This window comes from Astatotilapia calliptera, chromosome 10 (genome assembly GCF_900246225.1).
Source record: "Astatotilapia calliptera chromosome 10, fAstCal1.2, whole genome shotgun sequence".
Lineage (NCBI taxonomy): Eukaryota > Metazoa > Chordata > Actinopteri > Cichliformes > Cichlidae > Astatotilapia > Astatotilapia calliptera.
This window is the reverse complement of record NC_039311.1, coordinates 12,035,563-12,057,993: the sequence shown is the minus strand read 5'-3', so window position 1 is coordinate 12,057,993 and position 22,431 is coordinate 12,035,563. Positions and strand designations below refer to the sequence as shown.

Here is a 22,431-nt window from a genome sequence, read left to right as displayed (position 1 = left end):
TTATGTTTGATGATAAATGACTAGTGGATTGGACAAATATTAACACGAGTTAAATATTAACATATCAAAAGGGAAGTTGAACTGCATGGATCTGAATCCCTCTCAATCACTTCTTACTGGAATTATGTTCATTCAATAAGCAAAACTGAGAAAGAGGAGCTACAGCTTATTTAGTATTAGAAAAAAACAAAGAAAATTGTGTCTTCATTTTTTTCTTCCTTTATTGTGAATTTGGGATATTGTGGAAGCTCTTCCCCACCAACTGAAAGAAACCCCAAACACTTTTTGCTTGGCCAAAGTTTTTGGTTGACCTCAAAATGGATTATTATCGCATATTAACTCAAACCTCTGATTAAGTCAACTCTCTAAAGTAACTAACTTTTGACTGACAGGTGGTAAAAAATGTTTATTTTTTGAGTGATGGAAAGAAGCTTCCATAACATTTAACTGAAGCAAAATGGGATAAAACAAAGAAGCCATATATAAAAAGACAAACTGAAATTTACAAGGTGCAGTTTTTTTTCTACAATTGGTTTAACACGGTCATTTACAAAATAACACTGTACACATATTTACCTAAGATCTCATTTCCTCATTTTTAAAACTGTTTCAGTTTTCGTGATTCTGGAGCAAAAGAAGCAGAAGAAGAAATCGAAAGAAGCTAATTGTCAGAGTCCATGTCGCTCTCGCCCCCAATAGATCTGAACTCTTCGCTCTCTTCATCTTCGCTGAGCTGGACCTGAGAGAGCACAGCTGGGCCTCTCCTCCGTGCCTCGTCTTCTTCGTCTTCCTCCTCCTCGCTGATGCCGTATTCTTCTCCATTTCCCAAACTAGATGGCTGCATCTGACTCTGACTCTCCGTCTCCTCGTAGCTGCCGTAGCTGAGATGAAAACCAAGGAAAGAGATTTTAAAATAACATCAGGACATGGAATGATTCAGTGGTACAGATATGCATACGATAAAACTATTTAAATACTTCATGACAATGAAAATTAAGCTTTAAATGTCATTTTTTCCCTCATTAAAATCCTCATTTCCAGATGCACTTTTGTGATAAGGAGACTGCCATCATTTACATTCTTATGTTTTCACTGTGGTCAGTTGGTCTGCTGTACCTGACATTGCTGTCTTCCATGTGTGGCCCATCAGGCCCATCCCCTTCGTATGACATCATACTTTCGTCCTGCTCCATGCCCATGCGGGCCGTCTCCTGAGTTCTCCGTGGAGGCGCAGGTCGCACATCAACCTCTCTGTCCGAGTCACTGCCGCTCTCCGATAGTTGTATGGCTGGAGGGTGAGACGCATTTCATCAGGACATTTTACAAGAGAAAAAGACATTCTGTGTCCACCAGATTTTGCTATTTAGATTCTGAACGTTGGAGAATAATTGTGAACCTACAAGAGAACGGGTTGTCACCCTCCTCTTCGCTGGCATCATCCTCTACGTCCGACATGAGCAGATCCTGATAGAGCACGCTAGCTTGAGCTGGGCGATTAGATCTTCCGTCGCCCTCCTCTTCCTCCTCCTCTTCCTCCTCGTCATCCTGGTCATGCACCCGCCTGCGAGGAGGTAGCAACAACTCCTCGTCATCGTCCTCGTACTCCTGATCTCCTTCTGCATCCTCTGCCTTCAGACACAGGTCACAAAAACATGAGGTAAATAAGAACGGAGGCAGTTTACATCTGTGTGTATGTGCTCAGTATCAGTAAATCTGTATTTCTTACAGGAGCAGGAGTCTTGGGTTTGCCATCGTCATCCTCATCAAAGCCTTCAATATCCACATCAGACTCTTCTTCCCCTGGTCTTCTGCTGTGCCGTCCCTGAGAGGTAGAATGAAAAGGGTCAGGAAACAAACTTGTCTAAAAGATGGCCTGTCACTGTTTACTGTGGTGTTTACTGTTGACATTTTCACATGTGATCTCTGGACAATGTCTGCAGAATCAGGTCAAAGTGCAGTATGAATTTGCCCCTTTGCCTCAATCAGACATCAATCAGACAGGTCTGCAGTACTTGAGTAAAAACAGCCACACAGACAGGTAACAAATCAAGGGTGAAAAAAAACTGTCACCTGTGTGGAAGGTGGTACAACAGAAATGCCTACTGAAGCGGGATGCTTTGAGGATAGATACAAGAGGGGTGGGCATGTGGCTGCAAGACTTATTTCTGTCTCTCCATACCTGCCCCCCTCTCTTCTCTGGACCACCCACTAGAGGTCCTTCAGAGAAAAGGCTGCTGGGCTCTCTGGGCAGACTCCCTGAAGCCCCGCTGTCAAACAAATCAGCAGGCTGGCCAACACCGCACAGAGACACGGACAAAGAGACACGGCAAAGAGGGCAGGAACGAAGGAGAAGAACAGGTTGGGAAAAAGAAGACACTACGGTAAAGAAACTAGATTGTACAAATGAAATGTGAAAGTCTGGAAAGGAGAGTTAGTGCAAAGAACAAGTGAAGGAGAAGCAATACAAGGAGTGGCAAGGAAGCTACTGCACGCACAAAAGTTTAGAGTACTTGGTTTGGCCTAAAGGAACTAGGCCCTGGATGCTGTCTTACCTGAGGTGTGTATGGCCCAGGCGTCATTGGCTCCAGACTCTCTAGGTCTGCTGCATCTAGAGCTGCCTCTTTAGCAGTAGAGATGTCTTTCTCCAATTGAGTCAAGTGCTCATCATACTGCAAACACAATAATTGGTGACTATTTCTAAAGCGGTTGTTTTTTTTCTTCTTGTTTAGATCTGTTAAAAATACATTACAAGCAACACAATTCTGTAATTACTCCAAATATTTCACAGTCTGATTTTACACACCCGGGTTTCACATTTCCACTCGGTGTCAATGCAACATTTTTAAAACTACGAGTCAAACTGCCTTTGATTTGCTCCTAACTTTGCTTTGAAACTGCTCAATCAAACTCAGCCTTATTTAACTTCAAAAGGGCAAAGTAAGGGTGTTTTCACACCTGCAGTGTTTAGCTAGTTTAAATTAAACTGGTTTGTTTTCCACTTTGGTGCAGTTTGGTTGTGCGGATGTGAACACAGTAATTGCACTCGGGTGTGGAGTTCCAAATGAACTCCAGAGAAGCTTGTTTGGCAACCTCAATCTGACCCAACTACAAGGTGCACGTTGCAAAAGTTGAGCTAAAAACCACTTCCTGTAGCCATGTATGCTTTGTATTCTGGGCTACTATAGATGTGCGAAAGTCTGTATGGCCTAGCAACTAGCTGCGAAATGACACAGCACCTGGATAAACGTGCTCCCAGCCCAGACACATTTGGCCATAAAGCAGACTGAAAATTGTCATGTGGTTTGTAGTGACACATTTTACTTTGCTTGGAGTTCATCTGAATTTTTCTCAGTGTGAACAGCTCCAGTATAAACAAACTACAGGTGTGAAAACACCCTAAGAATCCTCTACACACCTCTGCCAAAGTCTGCTTGCACACATTAACAATCTCGAGAGCTGTCTTGGTGTAAGGACTGTCTGAACCTGTCAAAGACACACAAGATAGTCAAGTTAGTCAAACTTCTTTTAAGAGAAATTAAATGCTGAGGTAAAATGATCCATAAAAGCATTTACCATTATACTTGATGCTGTTGGTGTGGATGAGACTGACATCTGAAAGGAATGTCTCTCGGTTCTGATATTTATGTTTGGAGATGTTCTGTTGAAATTAAACACAGACACACAAACAGGGTGTTTCTTCATGCTGCTGCCAATATTAAATGACTCTAGGTAAGTCTGACATCCTGTTAGCCTCTCACCTTGCGGATATTCTCCAGATCCATGGGGTTCACAATAACTTTATAATAATCCGGCACAAACTTTTTGTTGACGGGATGGTGAAATGGCCACGACTACAAAGAAGGGAAGAGTGGAAGAACGAGCCTTAGATTATTATCCGATTCTATACTGATCACTGTTCTCAAACCGACTGAAGGAGGTGACTTACATCAGGAACCACCATCATTTTCTGGGTTACAATGTTGTCCAAGATGAAGGAGAAGGCCACCTGATCATCATCGTCTAGCAGAGGGTTGATGGCTTTCTCGAGCCTCACCAGCCTGTCCTCCTTCTGCAAACACACACAGATTTGACAGTTGATGAGGAAACTAATAAAAAAAAAAAAAAAAAGGGGGGGGGGGGGGGGACCAAATCATGGTCATGGCAATGATGTTTACATCCACTCACCTCTTTCAGTTTAGCATCACACAGATCCAGCATGGACTGTGCAACTTGCGTTATTGGATGTTTTGCCCCTGGTGAGACAAAAACAGAAAGCCATCTCAACGAACTGATGAAGGTTTGAAATCTCACTGAAACCACGCTGAGTCTGTTAAGTGTGTTCCTGTAACTCTACCATTGTAGGTGGCACTGTTTTTGACAATAAGCTCCACTGCTTCACGGAACTCCTCCCTCGACGGGTACATCCGCTTGCGCACATTCTCCCTTAGTGTCTGCAGGTCCATGGGCCGCGTGATGATCTTATAGTAGTCCTTCACAACTTTGGCATTGACTGGCGTGTGGAACGGGTATGTCTACAATGAAGAGGTAGATGTAATAAAGGTGAAGCTGGATAGGAACAAAGAACAGAATTTTAAGGTAAAGTGAACGTGTTGTAGACGCCTCTTACATTGGGGTGATCCCGCATGTCATTGATGATGCTTTCTAGCACAGAGGACAAGGTCACCATGGGGTCTGTGCGCCTGCGGTGGATGGCCTTGTGTGGTTTCTGAAAAAAGAAAAAGAAGACTTAAATCATCTATTAAAGTGACCCTCACCTTCAATCCAGTGAAATTCAGATCATTTTACAATTGTATTCACTTATAACGCCCTTAAACAGTGATGTCAAACTCATTTTACATTGTTGGCCAATACAGACTACTTTGATCTTAAGTGGGCTGGACCAGGGAAATTTTACACACTATAAATGTGTAATATTACAGAAAGGTTTTTGTAGTTCATTACCCAGACTGTCCTGTAATTATAAAATAAAAAGACTTTGTTAATTCAAAGATAATGTATTGCTTTTCTGTGAACCCACTGTAAAAAAATAAAATATAATTAATAAATTATATAGCAGATGGTGAAAAAACAGGAATGTTCTGTCATTTAATTGTTTATCTATTACTTTGCTCTAGTATGAATGGGAATTGAGGGGGCTTCTTTATCAAAAGAGAGGCTCTAAAACTTATTAAATAATAGATAAAAGCTCAAAATCTATGCATCCTTCACATTTACCAGCGTCGTCCAGTTGGCCAGATTGAAGTCTTTGCCGGGCTAATTCTGGCCCCGAGCCTTATGTTTGACACCCCCGTCCTACAAAGAAGGCCTGCTGAGTCCTTGTAACAGCAGCCAGCCTCTCTGATCATCTGTTCAAGTGTTCCACACTCTTATTTTAAATCCAGTGGAAACCACTCTTTTCAACCTGTAGCTCCTAAACTTTACAACAGCATTTCCCCAAGACCCTTTCACACAGGAAATAGCATGCACACAGGTGGCATACACTGTGTTAACCGCTAGGTCAAGCAAATGACCCAAATTTCTGTTGCTCTGGCCGGTGCACCCTGCTTGACTTTCTATGCTCCCCAATTGGCGCACAAAATTTTAATTGAGTGGCACAAAACATAGAAAAGAATGAGTTTGCAGGGCACGCTGCTGTAAGCCTTTCGGGTCAGCTAATTAGTGATAGCTGAAAACTCAGATCTATAGGTTAGCTTCTCCCTAGTCTTTCATACGTTATTTTGGGCTTGTGTTCACATATAACGTGTTTATGGATGTGTGTAATGTAGGAATAAATATATAAGACCTTTATTTGTAAAGTTTTTATCATCATCATCATCATCATAATGTTGTATGGCAACAATCTGTATAAGGATGCTTACATTGAGATAGTCACAATGGACTGCACTGCCTACACGTCTCTTCTTCTTTGCTGGTAGCTGTTGTTTGGGGAACTTGAGCACCAAAGACTTTCTGCGCACCTCATCAGCACTGTAGCAAATTAGACACAGATCCATTTATTGTAAATGTAGCAAATGAGTAAAACATAGTTTGCAAAACATGGGAAATTTAAATCTAATTTTTTATACCTTTCAATGAGCTGTTTGCCCAGCACAATCTTGGTGCCCTCCACCTTAATCAGTTCCTCATTGTCATTGTGGATGACTGTCTTTTCCAGCTCCTCCTCCTGCTCCTCTGTCATGGCGACTGGGTTGGAGGGTGGGGCATTGGTTTGATAGTAAAGTGGGCAGAACTTGTTTGTTCTCATGTGTCCAATGGCGCCACATGCACCGCACTTTAGCTAGGGAAAAGAGGAAAACATTAAGGAACACGAGGATAATCTAGCAGGGCTATATTATAAGTAGAAGAACTGTTCAAGGAAAACTGGCTGTAGGTTTTGAATTTTGTGCATTACCATGAAGCTTGTGAGGAAAAAGTGAAAGAAAGGCATATAGTACTGAATCGGCAAGCTTACTTTTACCTTGAGGTCTGGTCTCTCTTTGACCTTCTTGGTCTTCTTCTCTGGAGGCCCCTTGATCTTATCCTTCTCCTGGTTTCTCTTCAGCCTCCTCAGCTGCTCCTGAATACGCCGGCGCTCCTTCCGCATCTCTTCTCTGTGCTGCTCATCAAAGAGGGCAAACTTTCGTCTGCAAAAAGATTTAAAGAAGAAAAACGAGGACCTTTAACATTCACAGGTTTACAAAAAGAGGTCTGAGTTAAGTGACAGTCCATTTTTTTTCCTTCTTAGTAATTTAATCCATACCCATGAATTAGATTAATCCTCTGGTTACACCATACAACACCAACAAGAAAAGGTTTCTGCATATTTAACAGATGTATCAAAAATATTAAAACTAATTTGAATTTTAAACAAAGTCGCGAAAAAGTTGTGAGTCATACTCACTGGTATCACTGGTTTCTGTGCGTTAACCACAGCTCTATAAACATAGACTTTGCTGGGTCAAAATTACTTTATTTTAACTGTTACATAATAGCACCAATAAATACAGAACCAGTCCGATGGGATACCTCCAAGAACCAAATAATTATTTTTTAATTAAACTGACTTTAATTACAGTCACACTCACATGAATTCATCATCCTTGGTGGTTCTGATCCTGGTGTAGGCGTCGATGACTGCAGCTTTACGCACAGTTTCACAGCGCACATACTCTTTGCCGTCTTCATCTCTGAAGGTGCGATAGATCTTGAGTCGGCGTCCCGTGGCCGAGGAGTTCAGGCTGGTGACGGAGGATGTGTCATCATCTTTGTGGGAGCTGGTGGACAAGGAACTGGCTATAGAGTGAAGAGAAGTAAAGTTCACAGTTATATACTCAATTTTTTGTCCTTAACATTAAGACTGTGTTTAATATCACAAAAGGACACTTACATATACCTTTGCGCCGCTCTTTGCGCCCCTTGTCACGATCGCTCTCTTCACCCATCAGCATCCTCTGCAGCTCCTTCCTCTCCTGCTCTTCCCTCTCACGGGAAAGTTGGGTGCTGGTCTTCTTGTTCTGCAGCATGTTCTCAATGTTCTTACCCATCTCCTCAAAGTCACTATCCTCTGCTGAACTGCTGTCTGTGTCTGTTGAGAGCACCTCTGTAGACTCCAACACTCTGAGGTGGGGGTGCAATAAGATACAGAAGTTAAAGTGTGCAGAGGCAGGATCCTGAATAAAACACTCATAATGCTGTACTGGAAACTCACTTGTTCTGCAAGTCAAAGATCCTTTGGCACTCTTCCTTGTAACGCTCCTGGTGTTCAGCAACAGAAAAACGAGACCCTCTGGCAAACTTACTCATGGGTCCCTCGCCTGAGCGTGCCTGCTCTGTGGACATGGTCCTGACCACGTCAATAACTTCCCAACGTGACAGTTTCTTGATCTGACACACAGACAAAAACAGGATCACTTTAGAACCTTTAAAAATAATCTTAAAACTAAAGCCTTTTCTGTGTTTCTATTGGTTGTTCAGATCAAACCTAATCAGGAAAAAGGTTGACAATGTCTCGCATCTCTTTAAAGTGCTTGAACATCACCCTGGTCTCACCTCCTCCTCTGGCACACCAAACTTGCGCAGCAGCTGCTTGGCATTCTTCAGTGAGAGCCTCCTCAGATCAGCATCTGTCCCTGTGACTGTCTTCTTCACTGGTTGTGGCTCTTTGTCATCCTGCAAAATCACCAGAAACAAACTTGTCAGCATTACATGTCATATAAGTAACGCTGAGGCGGCAGAATTTGACTTCAGACACTCAGACCTTCTGTTGAGTGGGCTTGTTGGGCACTTTCACATAGGAGAAACCTTCTCCACACCCTGTAGGATCAGCCACACCTGTAACCTCTAACAGGCACTTTCCCTTCATGGCAGAAATGAAGGCTCTGGTTGTGTTCCAAGGAGCTGTCCGCACCTGCAGGGTGACACAGAGTCAGCATGGAGTCATCTCAAGTCTGTATTAGTTAACTTTATTGTGAGGAAGAGTTTCATTTGATACCTCATCATCAATCTTCATTTGAAAGTCCTCTTCATTCTCTTCCTCTGGAGCAAAGAAGGATTTCTCACCATATCCGGCATCCTTAAGGGGTGAAAAAACTTGATGAAACAGACACTAAATAAATACAAATGAAGATACATGTAGGTAATAGCTGTTACCTTCAGCCTTTGCTCTGCTACCAGCATGCTGTAATAAGCGCAACACTGCTCCGGAGAAACCATGGCCCTGATCTCTTCTTCTGTTGGCAGTCTGAAATCAGGCTTCAGCACCCACCAGTTTGAGTCCATTCCTGCCATGAGGACAAGCACACAAATCATTTCATCACTCTGTCATTTCAAGGCGCACATACACACACGCGCACTGCTGACCCCATGCAACTTCAAAGTGCACAGAATCTTTTTATGCCCCAAATATTTCCCCGACTCAACACAAGTTAGTCTAATCCATGATGATCATCACTAAACAATCGACACAGTCAAACGTGTGAAGTCTACCTGTGCGTTTGAAGTCAGCACACAGTTTAAGTCGCTTCCTGATGCTGCTTTCTGAGTGTGAGGGGAAAGCTTTTTTTATATCCTCCATGCGGATTCTCCGCGGCCGGTCCTTACTCTTCCAGAACAAGCGATAAATGAACACCTGCAGAAGTGATAGGTCAGCTATGTGCAGACAACAGCCGAGCTCTAAATAAAAAAGAAATATATAAATAAAAATACCTGAAGGAAGTCTCTGATGTGAGTATTGGCTCGTTTGGAGTTCGGCCCTGGAACTTCAAACAATGGGCACTCCTGACCAACTACAAAAATGTCCACAATCTCTCTAATGTAGTAGCCGTGTCGTGTTCGTATAACCAAGAAATCAGTCTCGGGCATCTTGTGAAGGTAGATTGGAGCACGGAAGAGGTTGTTCTCGAAAGCCTGAGGAAAAGGCACACCATCATACAGTTTGCCATGATCACAGAACAGAGATTTTATATATATGCACAGATCTGGTTATTTCGCTGATACGGTGCTGACCTGAAGAAGTTGTCCGGGATGCAGAGAACCCAGGAAAGGGGATGTGTGACAGTACACAGTCTCTCCATATTTACAATCGGGTGCTCCAGGATCTTTTCCAGGTTTCTGAAAAGCACAGTAACAGCGTCATAATATTGAGTGAGAAATAACAATTTGATGATCTGGTGAATTTCATCATGTTTTAAAAATCACTTTTCTCAGCAGAGCAGAACATAAGTGCAAAGTTAGTACAATACAAATCCAATGTCAAGCTCACTCTTTTGTAGTAGTTCTTGATTTTGGTTGCCATGCCAACTTGCATGATGAGAGGGGCGTATTCTTCGCTGTATTCAGCCAGAATCAGATCTCCGTCTTTGCCTGTCAAGTCCTGCGGGGTCCGCATGAAGAACATGTCTCCACCTCCTGCTGCCTGTCGCTCTTGTTCTCGCATCTATAAAAGATTATATATTCAGTACACATCAACACTAAAATGACAACATTTAAACACTACATATTTATCTCTACACTCACAGTGTAATAGTGCTTGAGGACATACCTTGGCCTTCTTCTTTATGTGTTTGAGCAGAGGCTGAGCAGGGTGTGGACCCGGCTGAGCCACAGCTCCAAATGAGTACTTCTTCAGAGTTGGACGATGGAACTGGCGAAGCTTCATGGGTCCCATGTGAGTGGGAAAGAAGGGCTGCCGCAGCTCCAGGGCTGGGATGGAGTGCTGTCAACAAGACAAAAAGTTTTCATATTACACAACACAATTTGTTTTAAGCTTTATATTCACTGTTATAAACTACCATTTACCTGAATGATGTTGCCACCAAAGGTTCCCCTCAGGCCTTGCTGTTTGGGGTAATAGAACTCATCATTGGACAGATTCCAGGGGTCTTTGACCTCAGGTTGGGACATGTTCTGTGTTGAGAGAAAGCATACATAGCACTCAAAGTGCTGCTATTCTATAATTCCAATTTTTTAAGTGTAAAAATGTTCCTGAGCATTTCCGTTTTACAGTCGTGCTTTTTTTATGTAGCCCTTTTTATTCCCTCTTAGATATTTTCACCTTTTTCTTCAAACAAACCACATCTCCGGTACAAATCAGCACCAAATTATCAAGATTGCCTTTCCCATACCTGCTGTGGCTCATCTTTTATCACGCCCGTTTTCCCCAGCAGGATGCGGCTCTTCTTGATTGCAGTTTCCTTCTTATTCTCTTTTGATGGCGAGTGGGAGGTAGTCTCCTCCTTTTCATCAGGAATTTCTTCAAGTGAGAGCAGCATAACACAGATTTAATTAAAAATAAAAAAAAAAAAAGCCTAAAACAAGTGAAAACATAACAGAAGAAGTGGCAGATAAAGATTTTTGACTATACCTAGAATTATATTCTCATCATTGGGATCCAGTGTAAGAACAGGTGGGTCAAGCATGTGATCCATCTCCTGGTCATCCCAGATAATGTTGTCTTCCCAGCGTCCGTATACCAACTCTTCATTATCAATAGGAAAAATGGAGAACCAAAGACAGTCTTCGTCCTGGGAGGCTGTAATGGGTCAAAAACAAACAGTGAGAAATTATCTTGAAACAGGAAGGACTGAAATGTGACCAAAAGCGTAAACTGACCTTGATTATCGTGGCTGTTTTTGTCCCGCTTCGAACCAGAAATCGAAGCAGCTTTGGGCATGGGTGGAGGTGTAGGTGGGACCAGTTGAGAATTACTTCTTGTCAGACCTTTAAAATTAAACAGATATTAGAGCTTTTTTTAAACACACTCAATATTACACCAGACTCCTCCACCATCAATTATCAATGTTCGTACAACAATAGCACACCACAGTACTGTATTCTGCTAGCATTAAAAAAAAGACCCACAAAGATTTACTTCTGAATTTTTCCAGCTATCTTACCCTGCTGTGCGTTGTAAGCATTGGCATTACGGGTCATGCTAGAGGGTAGCCATCCTGCAAGACTGGCTCGCTGAGTCTTGGTACCCTTGTGTTTCACATCCTCCCCGTTCCAAATTATATCATCCTCCCATTGCAGCTGAGTCACCATGAGGAAGAGTTCATTTTCCAAAGCTTTTCTGTCTTTATCTTCATCATCATCATCATTACCATCGACAATGTCATTGTCCTCCTGCATCTGGACCTATGGATATATTTCACAACTTTAGCAGGATGATCAGTATCATTTACCTCCTTTTGCTAGAGATGTCTGTATCTGCATACCTCTTGAGAAGTCTCTGTAATTTCATTAGGCGTATCCTGCTTCTGAGGCTCACTGGATTGCATTTCCTTAAGCTTGAACCCATAGTTAAAATTGCTTCCATCCTCAGAGACCCCTAGCATGTCGTACCAGAGCTGGGCTGGACCATATCGCCATTCTGCTACTTTAGGCCGAGACTCTGTCTCCTTGTCCCCATCACCAGATGTTTGTGAAAACTTTGATTCTACTGGAGCCATCATGGTTATCTGGACAAAGCAGAATGAATGTAAAGTGCTGATTAACCTGACATACTGAGAAAAAACTGCTAAGAGCTGATATTACTCAAGCATGCAGCAAAGACTTACCTCATCATCAGAAAGGCACTGCTCTGGAGGAGGAGGAAGAGCGTACTCATAAACCCATCCAGATTTCTTCTCCTGGCTTTGTTCTGATGGTTCTCCTTCTGGAGGAGGTGTCCCAGGCTGATGGTCTCTATGTTTTCGCTTCTTTTTCCTGCGGGCGCTCCTCCAAACCGATGACACATTCTTTCCAGGGCCAAACAGGCGCAAGAACCGGAGCACCTGCCAGCACATTCAAGGAAATGGATTTAATAATCTCCTTCAATTTAAAATGTTGATAAAAATGAACCTTAAGTATGTGTAAATAAAGATGCTGTACCTTTCCAGGCCTAAACTCTGGGAAGAGCTCTGTGACACCTGGCAACGCTTTGGCAGCATCTTTCTGCATGATGCCAGCCAGAGGGAGTGTGAGAATGTCCGCAGAACCACCGGCCCCTGAACCCTGACAAGGACGGTCGGTTTCTGACTCAGAGTCTGAGGAGCTGCTGAAGTCAATCTTATCTGCTGTAGAGGATGGTGCGATGATGGAAGGCAGGATGATGCCATCCCCATCTTCCCCAACTGCTGCAGGTGACAGTAATAAATCAATTGAGCAGTAGAGGTCATCAAAGTTTGTGATGAAAATTATTTGATCAAAATAAACATGTATTGCAATTTAATATAATACATTCTGCGAGAAAGACTAATCCAAACCCAATTAAACTTTTACGAAGTAATCACAAGCAACTATGTACTTGCCATTTGTGCTCTGAGTGGAGGGTTCCTCTTTCTTAGATGTAGGAAGAGTTGGTGGTGGTGGAGGGGGCATGAGCTTAGAGTCAATATCCTCACAATCAGCATCATAGTCATCCTCATCGTCTAGGAATAAAGAGTTTGAAAATATTTTTTATTAACATAGTCATGAGGAAAAACACAGGACTATGCAGCCATGTGAAAAACTAAGTACATCCTTACTGTTTCCATAGGAATTAAAAGGGTAACTGGCTGATGACTTCAGTTGTGTGTTAACACAATGCCATAATCTACCCAGGAGGGGATGTCCCAGAAAACTCACCCCAAGGTCAGACCGTGCAACACAAATGTGGAGATATTTGGCCATAATGCACAGTTCCATGTTTGGCAAAACCAAACAAAACATATTAGCACAAACACCTCATCTTGCAGTCATTAAGTCAACCGTGATCTCCTCGGTACAGCAAAATATTCCAAAGTCAAATGTGAGGCCATCTGTGTGACAGATAAAGGCTGGCCCAATAATGGCTCATGCAACAGCAGCAAATCTAAAACAGAACTGTTGCAAAAGAAAAGAATCAGGGTGTTGCGAAGTCCAGACCTAAATCTAATTGAAATTCTGGAGCATGTCTGCAAACCTAAATGAACTGAAGGAACGTGCTGACGAAGACTAAACCAAAATTCCTCAACAATGATGTGAGACACTGAAAGTCATACAGAAGATTATTATCTCAAGTTGCTGCTGCTAAAGGTGATTCCACAAGCCACTGAAACATGAGGCGTACTTAATTACAAACTTAATTAACAAACCTTTACCTGTGTAAGTGTTAGAAAAATCTAATATCCGAATTGTTTTTTCAAAGACTGCATCCACCTTAAGGATGTTAAAATGTCATAAACTCCTCAACTGACATAAAATGTTCAAAAGATTTGTTTTAACTGATCATCTACTGACAAAGTACAAACAATACCAGCCTCATTGTCTCCACAGTTAAGCATTGTAAGAGCTGTAACATTGCTGATCACCTGTTTTCCTGCTGGGCTGCAGAGACCCCATGGCCTGACGGTACTTCTTTGTCTCATCCTCAGCAACTTCACTGATGTCAGAATAATCAACTGCATCCTCAGTGCTCTTCACCCAACCTGGAGAAGGTCAATTATTTTAAACTTTGCACAATACTGCTCCTAATTTGCTTCATATATGTGACCTCACCTTCCGCATCCACGCTGGTAGGGTCTCTGTTTTCTTCCTTATCATCATCCTCATTGGCAGTGATCTCTGTAATAAGTGAGCCCAGACCCAGAGTACCCAAACCAGCTAGATGCTTTTTGGACTCCTGATATAAGGAAATAAGACAGAAACAAAACATTTCAATGAACAGTAAAAGCAGACAGCTGTTGAAGAAAATTTAAGTTTGCCAGCTTAAACGTGCTACTAAATGTTTCTGCAGACAAACGTATCACAAACACCTACGTTATCCAAAACACTGTCATCTTCTAGCTGGCCATCTTCGTTGATGTTTCCAAAAAGGAAGCCAGTTATAGAAAAAGGGCGATCCTGATCATCGTCACTGTCCGAGTCCGACATCCTACAAGGACAACATTTAGAGTTTAAGCATTTGGACCTCCTAATTTAATTTCCTCGGTCTTCATAAACTGATTTCCGTAATTCTTTGCATTTTACTGCCAAGACGTACTATATTTATTTCAGTGTCCCTACTATTGCTTATTAGTAGCAAAAAAAAATCGCAAGATTAGAGAGTAACATCATTCAATCTGTTTTTTTGTCATTTATTTTTAAAACAAATGAGAAATGAGCTGTGACTTGAACCCTGTTAACTTTAGGTTAGCTGCGCTACAATCAAAACAAAGTTAACCTAAATATTAGTTAGCTAGCCTGAACTTATGACTGTAAAACGTGAATAAAATAAAACTCCAGTCAACTGCCACTTACCTTTCGTTGAGTTCTTTTTAGATTTTGTACGCTTTTGATTTAGCCAGCTCGATTTATCTTCTGAATGCTAATAGATGAGGCTAAGTAAGTTAGCTCATATTAGCTAGACAAAACAACTTGTAATACGGTGACTAAAATCCGTACACTTAAACATATTTTACCCTGGCCCTAGACTAACTTTACGAAGTCAAACAATAAACACTTTAACTCATTAAACGCATTATATACATATTCGGGTAAGGGTTGTTTTTATTTGCATTACTGTAAAGCACTGCAGCGATCTGCAGACTGGACTAGCCAAACTGCGGAAAGTCCCAGTGACCCGGATGAATAAATGTGACGCATTCAGGTACTCCCTAAAACCTAGGAATTAGTGGAGTTCGCTACAAAAGGTACACTATTTTTCACTAGTAATTCGCAAACGTCTGTCATTTTCTTTGCGCTTGAGTATTAAGTTACAATAAATTTAATGATATTGAATTTTGCCCGTACTCATTCCATAAAAATAAAACGAATCAGTCTCGACTATACTTCATACTCTATTCACTACAGTTTTATGGTTTTGTGTTGTAGCCCATTTTAATCAACTAGCCAAATGCAACTGTTAGGTATTTTAGTACCATGGTAGCATTTACTGGATATTGTTTTATAGTGACATTATGCAGGAAAACTCTGTCATTCAATAAGGCCCCTTTGTTTTAGTTATTTTTCTCTTTGACCCAAGAATTGATGTGTGAGAATCACAGGCTGGTACAAGGTTGAAATACCACAGAGATCACTCCCTCAGCTACATTAGTTTCTTAATCTTTTAGACGCCTGTTGAAGGCCAAATGGTTTGTTTCAGATTTCACTAATGAAAGAACTCTTTGTTTTGTGCCTTGAAAATATGTCGCTGAGATAATCACAATTGTAGCTGAACTAATAAACTACACAAAGGATGCTTCTTCACCCAAGGGCAGGAAGACGCTCCCTTATCTTGGTCTGTACTGGTTTAAACTGATAATCTGCTGTCTCATGAATTTTACCCTCTATATAAACTGTTGTACTTGTGAATAAAGTTGAGTCAATTTGGGAAGACAATCTAAAGCAGTCTCTGTTTTCTTGTTCTCCCAAGCTGCTCCCGAGCTCGTACTAACACGCTGAATGGCATGCTTGAATATTGCTTGAGAATATATTTGACTGTGTTACAGACTAAGGGACATTCTCTGCTGATAGGTGAAGGTACATTCTCTGCTGATAGACGTCCACGCCTCGAAGGAAGTCGATCCACGGATTAGGCCTTGGAAACCGTTTCCTTCAGCAACCATCACTCCTACATTAACTCAAAATTTGCTAAATTTATCGCAAATAACTTTAATTATATGCCCTTACAGTACACACATCTTAAAATACTTTCTGTGACATGGCGTCCCTAAAGCTGTTGGGGAATCAGTGTTTACTGAAAATCTTTCAAGAGGAATTCAAAACTTACTGGTCTTACGGTTTTCACTTTTTATTGCTCTAAAAATTAGAACTTGTGTGCACCAGATATTATTTATTTGTTCTCTATATCAGATGTCAAGTATTTGATACTACCTCTTTTCAGGTACAGTCAATTCCGGTTTAAAATAAGAAGAATCTATCAACAGAATGCGAACAGTTGCAATGACTTTACGTCAAAACTATGAATTATTTTGCGGAATTGTCAACCAAAGTTGAACCAGTGTCAGTCTGTACTTTAATTTAATACCCAGTGATACCTCTGGTTGATGTTGTGATGCATTAAAAGAAAAGAAAAAAGAAATATGAAAAGCAAAAACAACAACACTAATCAAACCCAGCCCATTGGTAAAAAGTTACCTGCTGGTGGTGACAGGGAGTGCATAATCACATCTGGAAGCTACTAAAAACATTACAATCCGTACATATTTTTGTTTTGACACAGATGTCATTCCTCACTCAATGGACTCAAGCATTCTTCTTTCAGCTGTTCCATCTGCCTCCATCTCACCCCATCCCTTACCATCAGGTCTAAATTCAGTATCCTTTACCCAGTATATTCACTCTCCCTCTTTTCCACATGTTCATAAAGGTAAACTACTATGCATTAATAATAGAGGCCCGCTGAGTAATAAGTAAAATAAAAAGTCAAAGAGAACACCGTAACAGTTTAGCCAGTTTTAATAGTTTTAAAACACTTGGTTTGGAAAAGTACAAAAGTGATCCTGGACACCACAGTATGAAACCAGCCCAGTAATGTAGGGTGATAGGTGTGTTTGTTTAAAAAGCATCTTCTACAGACATGTTAATTTCAACTGGCCTTACCATACACATACTGTACTCACTAAAACAGATACAAGCAATAGTTTAAATACATTGGCTGACCCCGGTGATACATTTACAAGTGACTCTTAAAAAACTAATTAAAAGAGGGGCAGGGGAAGAAAAAGTCTGACCACAAAGCCACCCGGTATCTGGCAGTAAAATCATGCAGTATTACAATCGTTCCACTAAAGAGAAACAGCAAAGCACTACAGCTGTCACACAGTGAGTAACTGGGCAGCCAAGAGACGGCCTTTCTGAGTGCTCATTGGTTGGTTTTATGTTTATGAACCGTTAACCGAGAGATTTCTCTACTGTCGAGCAGCAGCTCAGTGGTCGCCTTTCCCACGTTTGCATACATTGTAAAGTTGCACATGGTCTCCGTTAAGGAGCATCTGTCTTCCACAATCATGTCCATTTACAAAAATATAACTAATTACTATTGAAGAAAACCCCAAAATGTGGGATATTCTCTTAGTATGTTGTGAGGAAATACAAAAAAAAGCTAAGAAATACAGTTGAATAAATAAAATGCATGACATCCATAAACATTAAGTGGCTGCATTGACAACGTTCTCCACATACTGTATGCACACCATGGTTTTTGTTTTGGCCCGGCAGTGTTTGATTAAAACAAAAAAAAAAAAAAAAAAAAAAAAAAAAGGACTCCATCCTCCACCACATCCAAAGTCATATCCTATGATCCAGTGGAAAAGCCGCCAGAAAATATCTAAAATACATTGATTTATTTAATTAGAGAAAGAAGGATTCTTTGATTTAACATTTCACTTCCATGTACAACATGGTCTCTGGCTTTTTACCAATTTAGAAGTAGTTGATGTCAATGGCAATGAGGAAACACAGGAGAGAGACTTTCACAGTGTTACAAAAAATGAAGCCGCTCTGTGTTGTCACCCTGGCCGGCCTATTGTTAGGGTAACAATAGTGAACTTCCTGTCCGGTCAAACTTTTTTCCCTTGGAGAGCGCAGCCACTTGCTTCATCAACTCCCTGTTCTTAGCCTGTGGAAACAAAATACATAATGAGTTATAAATGTTGGCATATAGGGTTAAAAAAAAATCAAATTAGTAACATGCACACTTTTACACTGTTACACTTAGAAAATAACTATAAAGACAATTTAAGACCGACACGTTTGATGATGATGACGGAAATGGATCAGCTGACACAGTGAACCATCCCTTTATTATCATAATACTAATCCATTATAACCTTTACATCATTGCAGAACATAATTCCCATGAATTGTTTCTCTGGTGTATCAAATGGCTACATTACCACACCTACTGGAAACAGCTGGGCAATTAAAACTGACACAGGTGAAGACTAATACTAATGAGGAGTAAGAATCTGAAACCCTCAGTGTCACACATGTATTCCTACCTGCTGTTGCTCCATAGCTTCTTTGTGTGATTTCTCCATTTGATTCATCTTCACTCTCATATTTGACTCCTGGTACTGAAAGTCTGCTTTGAGCTCTGTGAGCTACGAGAGAATTTGGTCATTAGAAATCAACCCCTCAAACAAAGCAAAGCAAAAGCAGAGGTCAGCTGAGGCAGATTAACCTACCTTTCGGTCCTTCTCAAGGATGGTCTGATCCCTCTGCTGCAGAAGTCTCTTCAGTGACATCACTTCCTCCTTCAGCTGGCTGATGAGAATGAAGTTGTCCGTTCCCCCTGAATCCATAGACTGGGTAATGGAACTACTGGAGGGAGAAGGAAATGAGCATGAAGCCAACAATGGGAACGGCATAAAGGAAAACATATGTAACCATAATATAGCACATAATGTGCTACATCTGTCGTACCTGTCCCCGTTGGATGGCTTCATCTCCAGTTTTGGTTTCTTCTTTGGAGTCTCCTTTTGGATTGAAGACGATTTATGGCTGCAGAGCAGATGAAAAAGGAAGTGTTCACTCTGGGAATAAAAACTCAATAAGAGCCTTAAATAAGAAGGCAGCTTTACCTCTGCTTCCACAGTCCCTGCTCCTGTTCAGGACTCAGGCTCCCACTCAGCCTGCAGCATATGACAGACACATAAAACATTTATGTGTTTTTTAAACTTGAAGGGCTGACTGAGCAGCCTGGGGACAAAACATGCGAGGAAAGAGGCGATACAACAGATGACATACTTGTGGTGAGAACTGCTGTGTCTGTGTTGGTGATGGTGATGATGATGGTGCGATCTGGAGTGGTGGTCTTTCTCATTCAGGGATGAAGAGTTGGAGGAACCAAAGCCCTTCCTCTGCTCCTTAGTCTTCTGCAGGACACGGCGGTAGGAAAGCGTACAGAGCCAGCACAGAAGTTTTCCATCCACCTGAAACAGGAGGTGATATTAGCTCATAAAACTTGCTACTAAACTGTACAGTAGACTGCAAGCAATTCAGACTCTTACCTTTCTCCTCCCCTCTTCCTTACGGTCAAAGGCGCATTGCTGTTTGCATTGTTCGCAGGTCTGTGGAGGTCCATATTTCTTCTCTGAGTTAGTACAACGCTGGCACTTTGTCCCAATAAAAGCTGCAATAATGTTACAGTACTGGCAAGGTTTGGGCTGCAAAGACAAACAAACGAAAAATAAATAAATAAATAAATAAATAATAATAAAAAAGAAAATGCAAAAAGTGAAGCAGGACCTAGCAAATACAGCTAGTATTACAAAAAACCAGGAGAAATTTGCTACTCACCGTTCCAAACTGTTTGACGTTCTGGGCACATTTCTTGCAGATTGTATTTGTTTTACTGCAAAGAATAAAGACCGGTTTCAAGCCAAAACAAGCTTCAACGAAATTCATTGAGTTGGCGTGAATGAAAGCTGAACAAACATCACTGGGAGGTGAAACATCTCACCTTTCCTGCTGAAACTCAGATCTGCAGTATGTGCACTTCACTATTGGGTGAGCGATGCGACACTCCTGCAGTACAAAAACAAAGAAATATCATTTTGTGGCACACGACTGTCTGCTGGTGAATGGTGACAAACAAACAGCACTACTGCGGTCTATTACAGTGGAAACTGCATTGCAGGTGGTGCGTATTGTGCGCTGGCTACAACATCTGTGAAAACACCAATGTAAATTTTCTCTATACAAGCCCAGCATAATGTCACAGTAGGGTTTCCCATTGAGGGAAACAAAGGCATTATTAACAGAACAATCATGGTTTAACAGACTTTTTGTGACAATGTCTAGGTCTTAAAAAGATTAATTAAAAATAATCTTGAATGTATCAGTTAATCTAGTAGAGGTGGGGAGATCGATATGAACAGTGACTGTATTGACACCAAAGCCGGTATTGGTATGAGATTGATATAAGTGTTCCTTTAAGTTCAGTATGTAGCCTTCTGAATTGTGCCAAATACATTATTTTTTGGAAATGGAAAAAATATACCTCAAACATGCACAGTGAAAAATGTCTGAGCCTTTTTGTGTTGACTGTCATATCTATGTTACTCATATCATGTTGTTTAAATGTGCTATAGAAGTTGACCCAAAGTGCTTTACAGACAGGCACATTTATATCCCAGCTCTACAAAAGACCAAGTTTCAAAATCCATGAACAGCTGAAAGTTATGTTTTATTGTGTTAACTAATTATTGTGAACAGTAAAAACGGTGATTTAGTGTTCCTTAAAATTTGTTCAGAATTAGCCAGGTGAAGACTACTCATCTCATAAATCACGACACACTGCTCTCTCCTACATAAGCTACCTTTACAGGTTAAAAGTAACGGTACTGGTATCGGCCATGCTGGCTCTATATTTGGTTGGTATCGCACGGCACTAATGCAAAGAAAAGCCATGGCCTATGGAAGAAAACATCTAAAGAAAAAATCAGCCAGGTTTGCTTCAAGGTTTTCTCCATTTAAATATTTTTTCCTTTGCCAATAAACGGACTCTGCTCCTCAGCTACAAACGAGAAAGACTACCAAACATGTAATCTACATTTTTTATTTTATTTACCGGGAACAAATATTCAACAGGTAAACATGTGGTATGGTTGTGTTGTTGCGCTTTAAATAAAGAGCACGATGTACAGAAGTGATCTAAACATGGTTACGTTAATACGGTTGCCTTCCAACTTGTTACATAATGTGAGCCTGTCTAACCTGCTACTTGTTGTAGCACCGTGACACCCCGGCGGCAAAAAACAAAAAAAAACAAACAACAAACAAAAAACACCCGCACACTCCTTCACTCTTTCGTGTCGTGATTGTTTGATTATTCTTGTTTGCAAGCAGACTCTCTCTCTCTCTCTCACTCACTCACACATACACTCCCAAACCTTGCACAGCTGTTGGCCCTGCGACAGCTCCTCGAAGGGGTACCGCTGGTTACACTTCGTACAGGCGTACAATGCCGTAGTTGCCATTCTTGCCCAACTAAAGCCAACGAGCTAGAAGCGGATAGCGGAGTCCAGCGGTAAAGCGATTAACAGCGCGGTTTCCTTTCCTTTCTAACCGCTCGCTAACTGACAACCAGGAGCACACACCGTGTTGGCATCCAGCGTTAGCTAGCTTGGCTATGTAGCGTACAGCAACACAGAAATAGCCTAGCTGGAGGAAGCAGGCGAAGAACAATAAACTCCAAATATCTGCGATCTTGCACTGCTCATACGTTTTCCAGCCAAGCTAACTTGTCAGCAGTCGTTAGTTATGCTGACACATAAGCAATCCATTAACAGCAATCTGGCGATTTGTATTAAGTTTCCGCTGTTCTCGCCAAGAAAGGTGTTTTTCCTTGTGTTTTCCTTCTCTCTTTTTGTATAAACGCCGTCGTCGTCATGTAACCGGAAGCGGCCGACGGCTCCCGAAGAAGAAAGGAAACCTATCGCGACACAACAGCCGCACGCGGGATTTAAGTTTGAAATCTGCAGAGCCAATCACGTGCCAGGATTCAGTTAACACGTTTTCGTCTTCTCACACGCTACACCCGGAGTGCAATGGAAATATAATTTTTAAACAAAGAATGGTATTTTTCAAAGAGTGATTCAATAATAATGTTATCTTATTCGATCCAATAGCCACTGTGTATGTTTAGCTATCAGGAACCTAAACAGTATCTGATACCTGTACTTCTAAACCGTTTTCCAGTCTTTCTATCCCAGACAGATGTCTCTATTCTGTTTAAAATAACTATTTCAGGTTTTTTGTATATATGCAAGTTGAACTACTGAAACTCAGTAGTTTGTATGGCCCCAAAAAAGGTTGCAATCATGCCCGACAACATCGGGGCATGCCGCTAATGAGACAATGGATAGGGTCTTGGGGGATCTCCTCACAGATCTGGATCAGGGCATCACTGAGCTCCTAGACAGTGTGAGGTGCAAACTGCTGTCAGTTTGCACCTCACACTGTCAGTAGTCTGATGGACTAAAACTT

At 41.4% G+C, this 22,431-nt stretch overlaps 2 protein-coding genes across 9 annotated transcripts; both read right to left on the bottom strand.

The window, feature by feature from the left end:
- Window positions 1-203: 203 nt before the first annotated feature.
- On the bottom strand, window positions 204-15,061 carry taf1 (TAF1 RNA polymerase II, TATA box binding protein (TBP)-associated factor). 7 transcript variants are annotated; one of them, XM_026181358.1, is made up of 41 exons: window positions 14,737-15,061; window positions 14,257-14,371; window positions 13,996-14,119; window positions 13,809-13,925; window positions 12,789-12,908; window positions 12,370-12,614; window positions 12,057-12,272; window positions 11,715-11,957; window positions 11,394-11,634; window positions 11,110-11,217; window positions 10,862-11,029; window positions 10,623-10,750; window positions 10,297-10,404; window positions 10,040-10,213; window positions 9,761-9,934; window positions 9,505-9,609; window positions 9,205-9,405; window positions 8,986-9,127; window positions 8,650-8,780; window positions 8,492-8,572; window positions 8,258-8,407; window positions 8,050-8,169; window positions 7,709-7,884; window positions 7,388-7,617; window positions 7,086-7,293; window positions 6,473-6,644; window positions 6,087-6,298; window positions 5,880-5,988; window positions 4,628-4,726; window positions 4,355-4,532; window positions 4,186-4,253; window positions 3,947-4,069; window positions 3,759-3,851; window positions 3,574-3,658; window positions 3,416-3,483; window positions 2,553-2,669; window positions 2,180-2,287; window positions 1,727-1,822; window positions 1,401-1,629; window positions 1,117-1,288; window positions 204-881 (listed from the first exon to the last, which is right to left on the bottom strand). In XM_026181358.1, the coding sequence occupies exons 2-41, from the start codon at window positions 14,368-14,370 to the stop codon at window positions 662-664; spliced, it is 5,973 nt and encodes a 1,990-aa protein (XP_026037143.1). In that variant the 5' UTR covers window position 14,371; window positions 14,737-15,061; the 3' UTR covers window positions 204-661. The 7 variants fall into 7 exon arrangements, with proteins under 7 accessions (XP_026037143.1, XP_026037146.1, XP_026037145.1 ...); XM_026181361.1 differs by having other exon boundaries at window positions 6,479-6,644; XM_026181360.1 differs by having other exon boundaries at window positions 7,394-7,617.
- A 1,817-nt stretch (window positions 15,062-16,878) lies between these two features.
- On the bottom strand, window positions 16,879-21,883 carry fam76b (family with sequence similarity 76 member B). 2 transcript variants are annotated; one of them, XM_026182790.1, is made up of 10 exons: window positions 21,336-21,883; window positions 19,904-19,968; window positions 19,741-19,795; window positions 19,452-19,607; window positions 19,189-19,373; window positions 19,023-19,073; window positions 18,865-18,942; window positions 18,627-18,759; window positions 18,441-18,542; window positions 16,879-18,058 (listed from the first exon to the last, which is right to left on the bottom strand). In XM_026182790.1, exons 1-10 carry the CDS (start codon window positions 21,420-21,422, stop codon window positions 17,969-17,971), a joined length of 1,002 nt encoding a protein of 333 aa, XP_026038575.1. In that variant the 5' UTR covers window positions 21,423-21,883; the 3' UTR covers window positions 16,879-17,968. The 2 variants fall into 2 exon arrangements, with proteins under 2 accessions (XP_026038575.1, XP_026038574.1); XM_026182789.1 differs by having other exon boundaries at window positions 18,627-18,762; window positions 21,336-21,881.
- Between the last annotated feature and the right edge of the window lie 548 nt (window positions 21,884-22,431).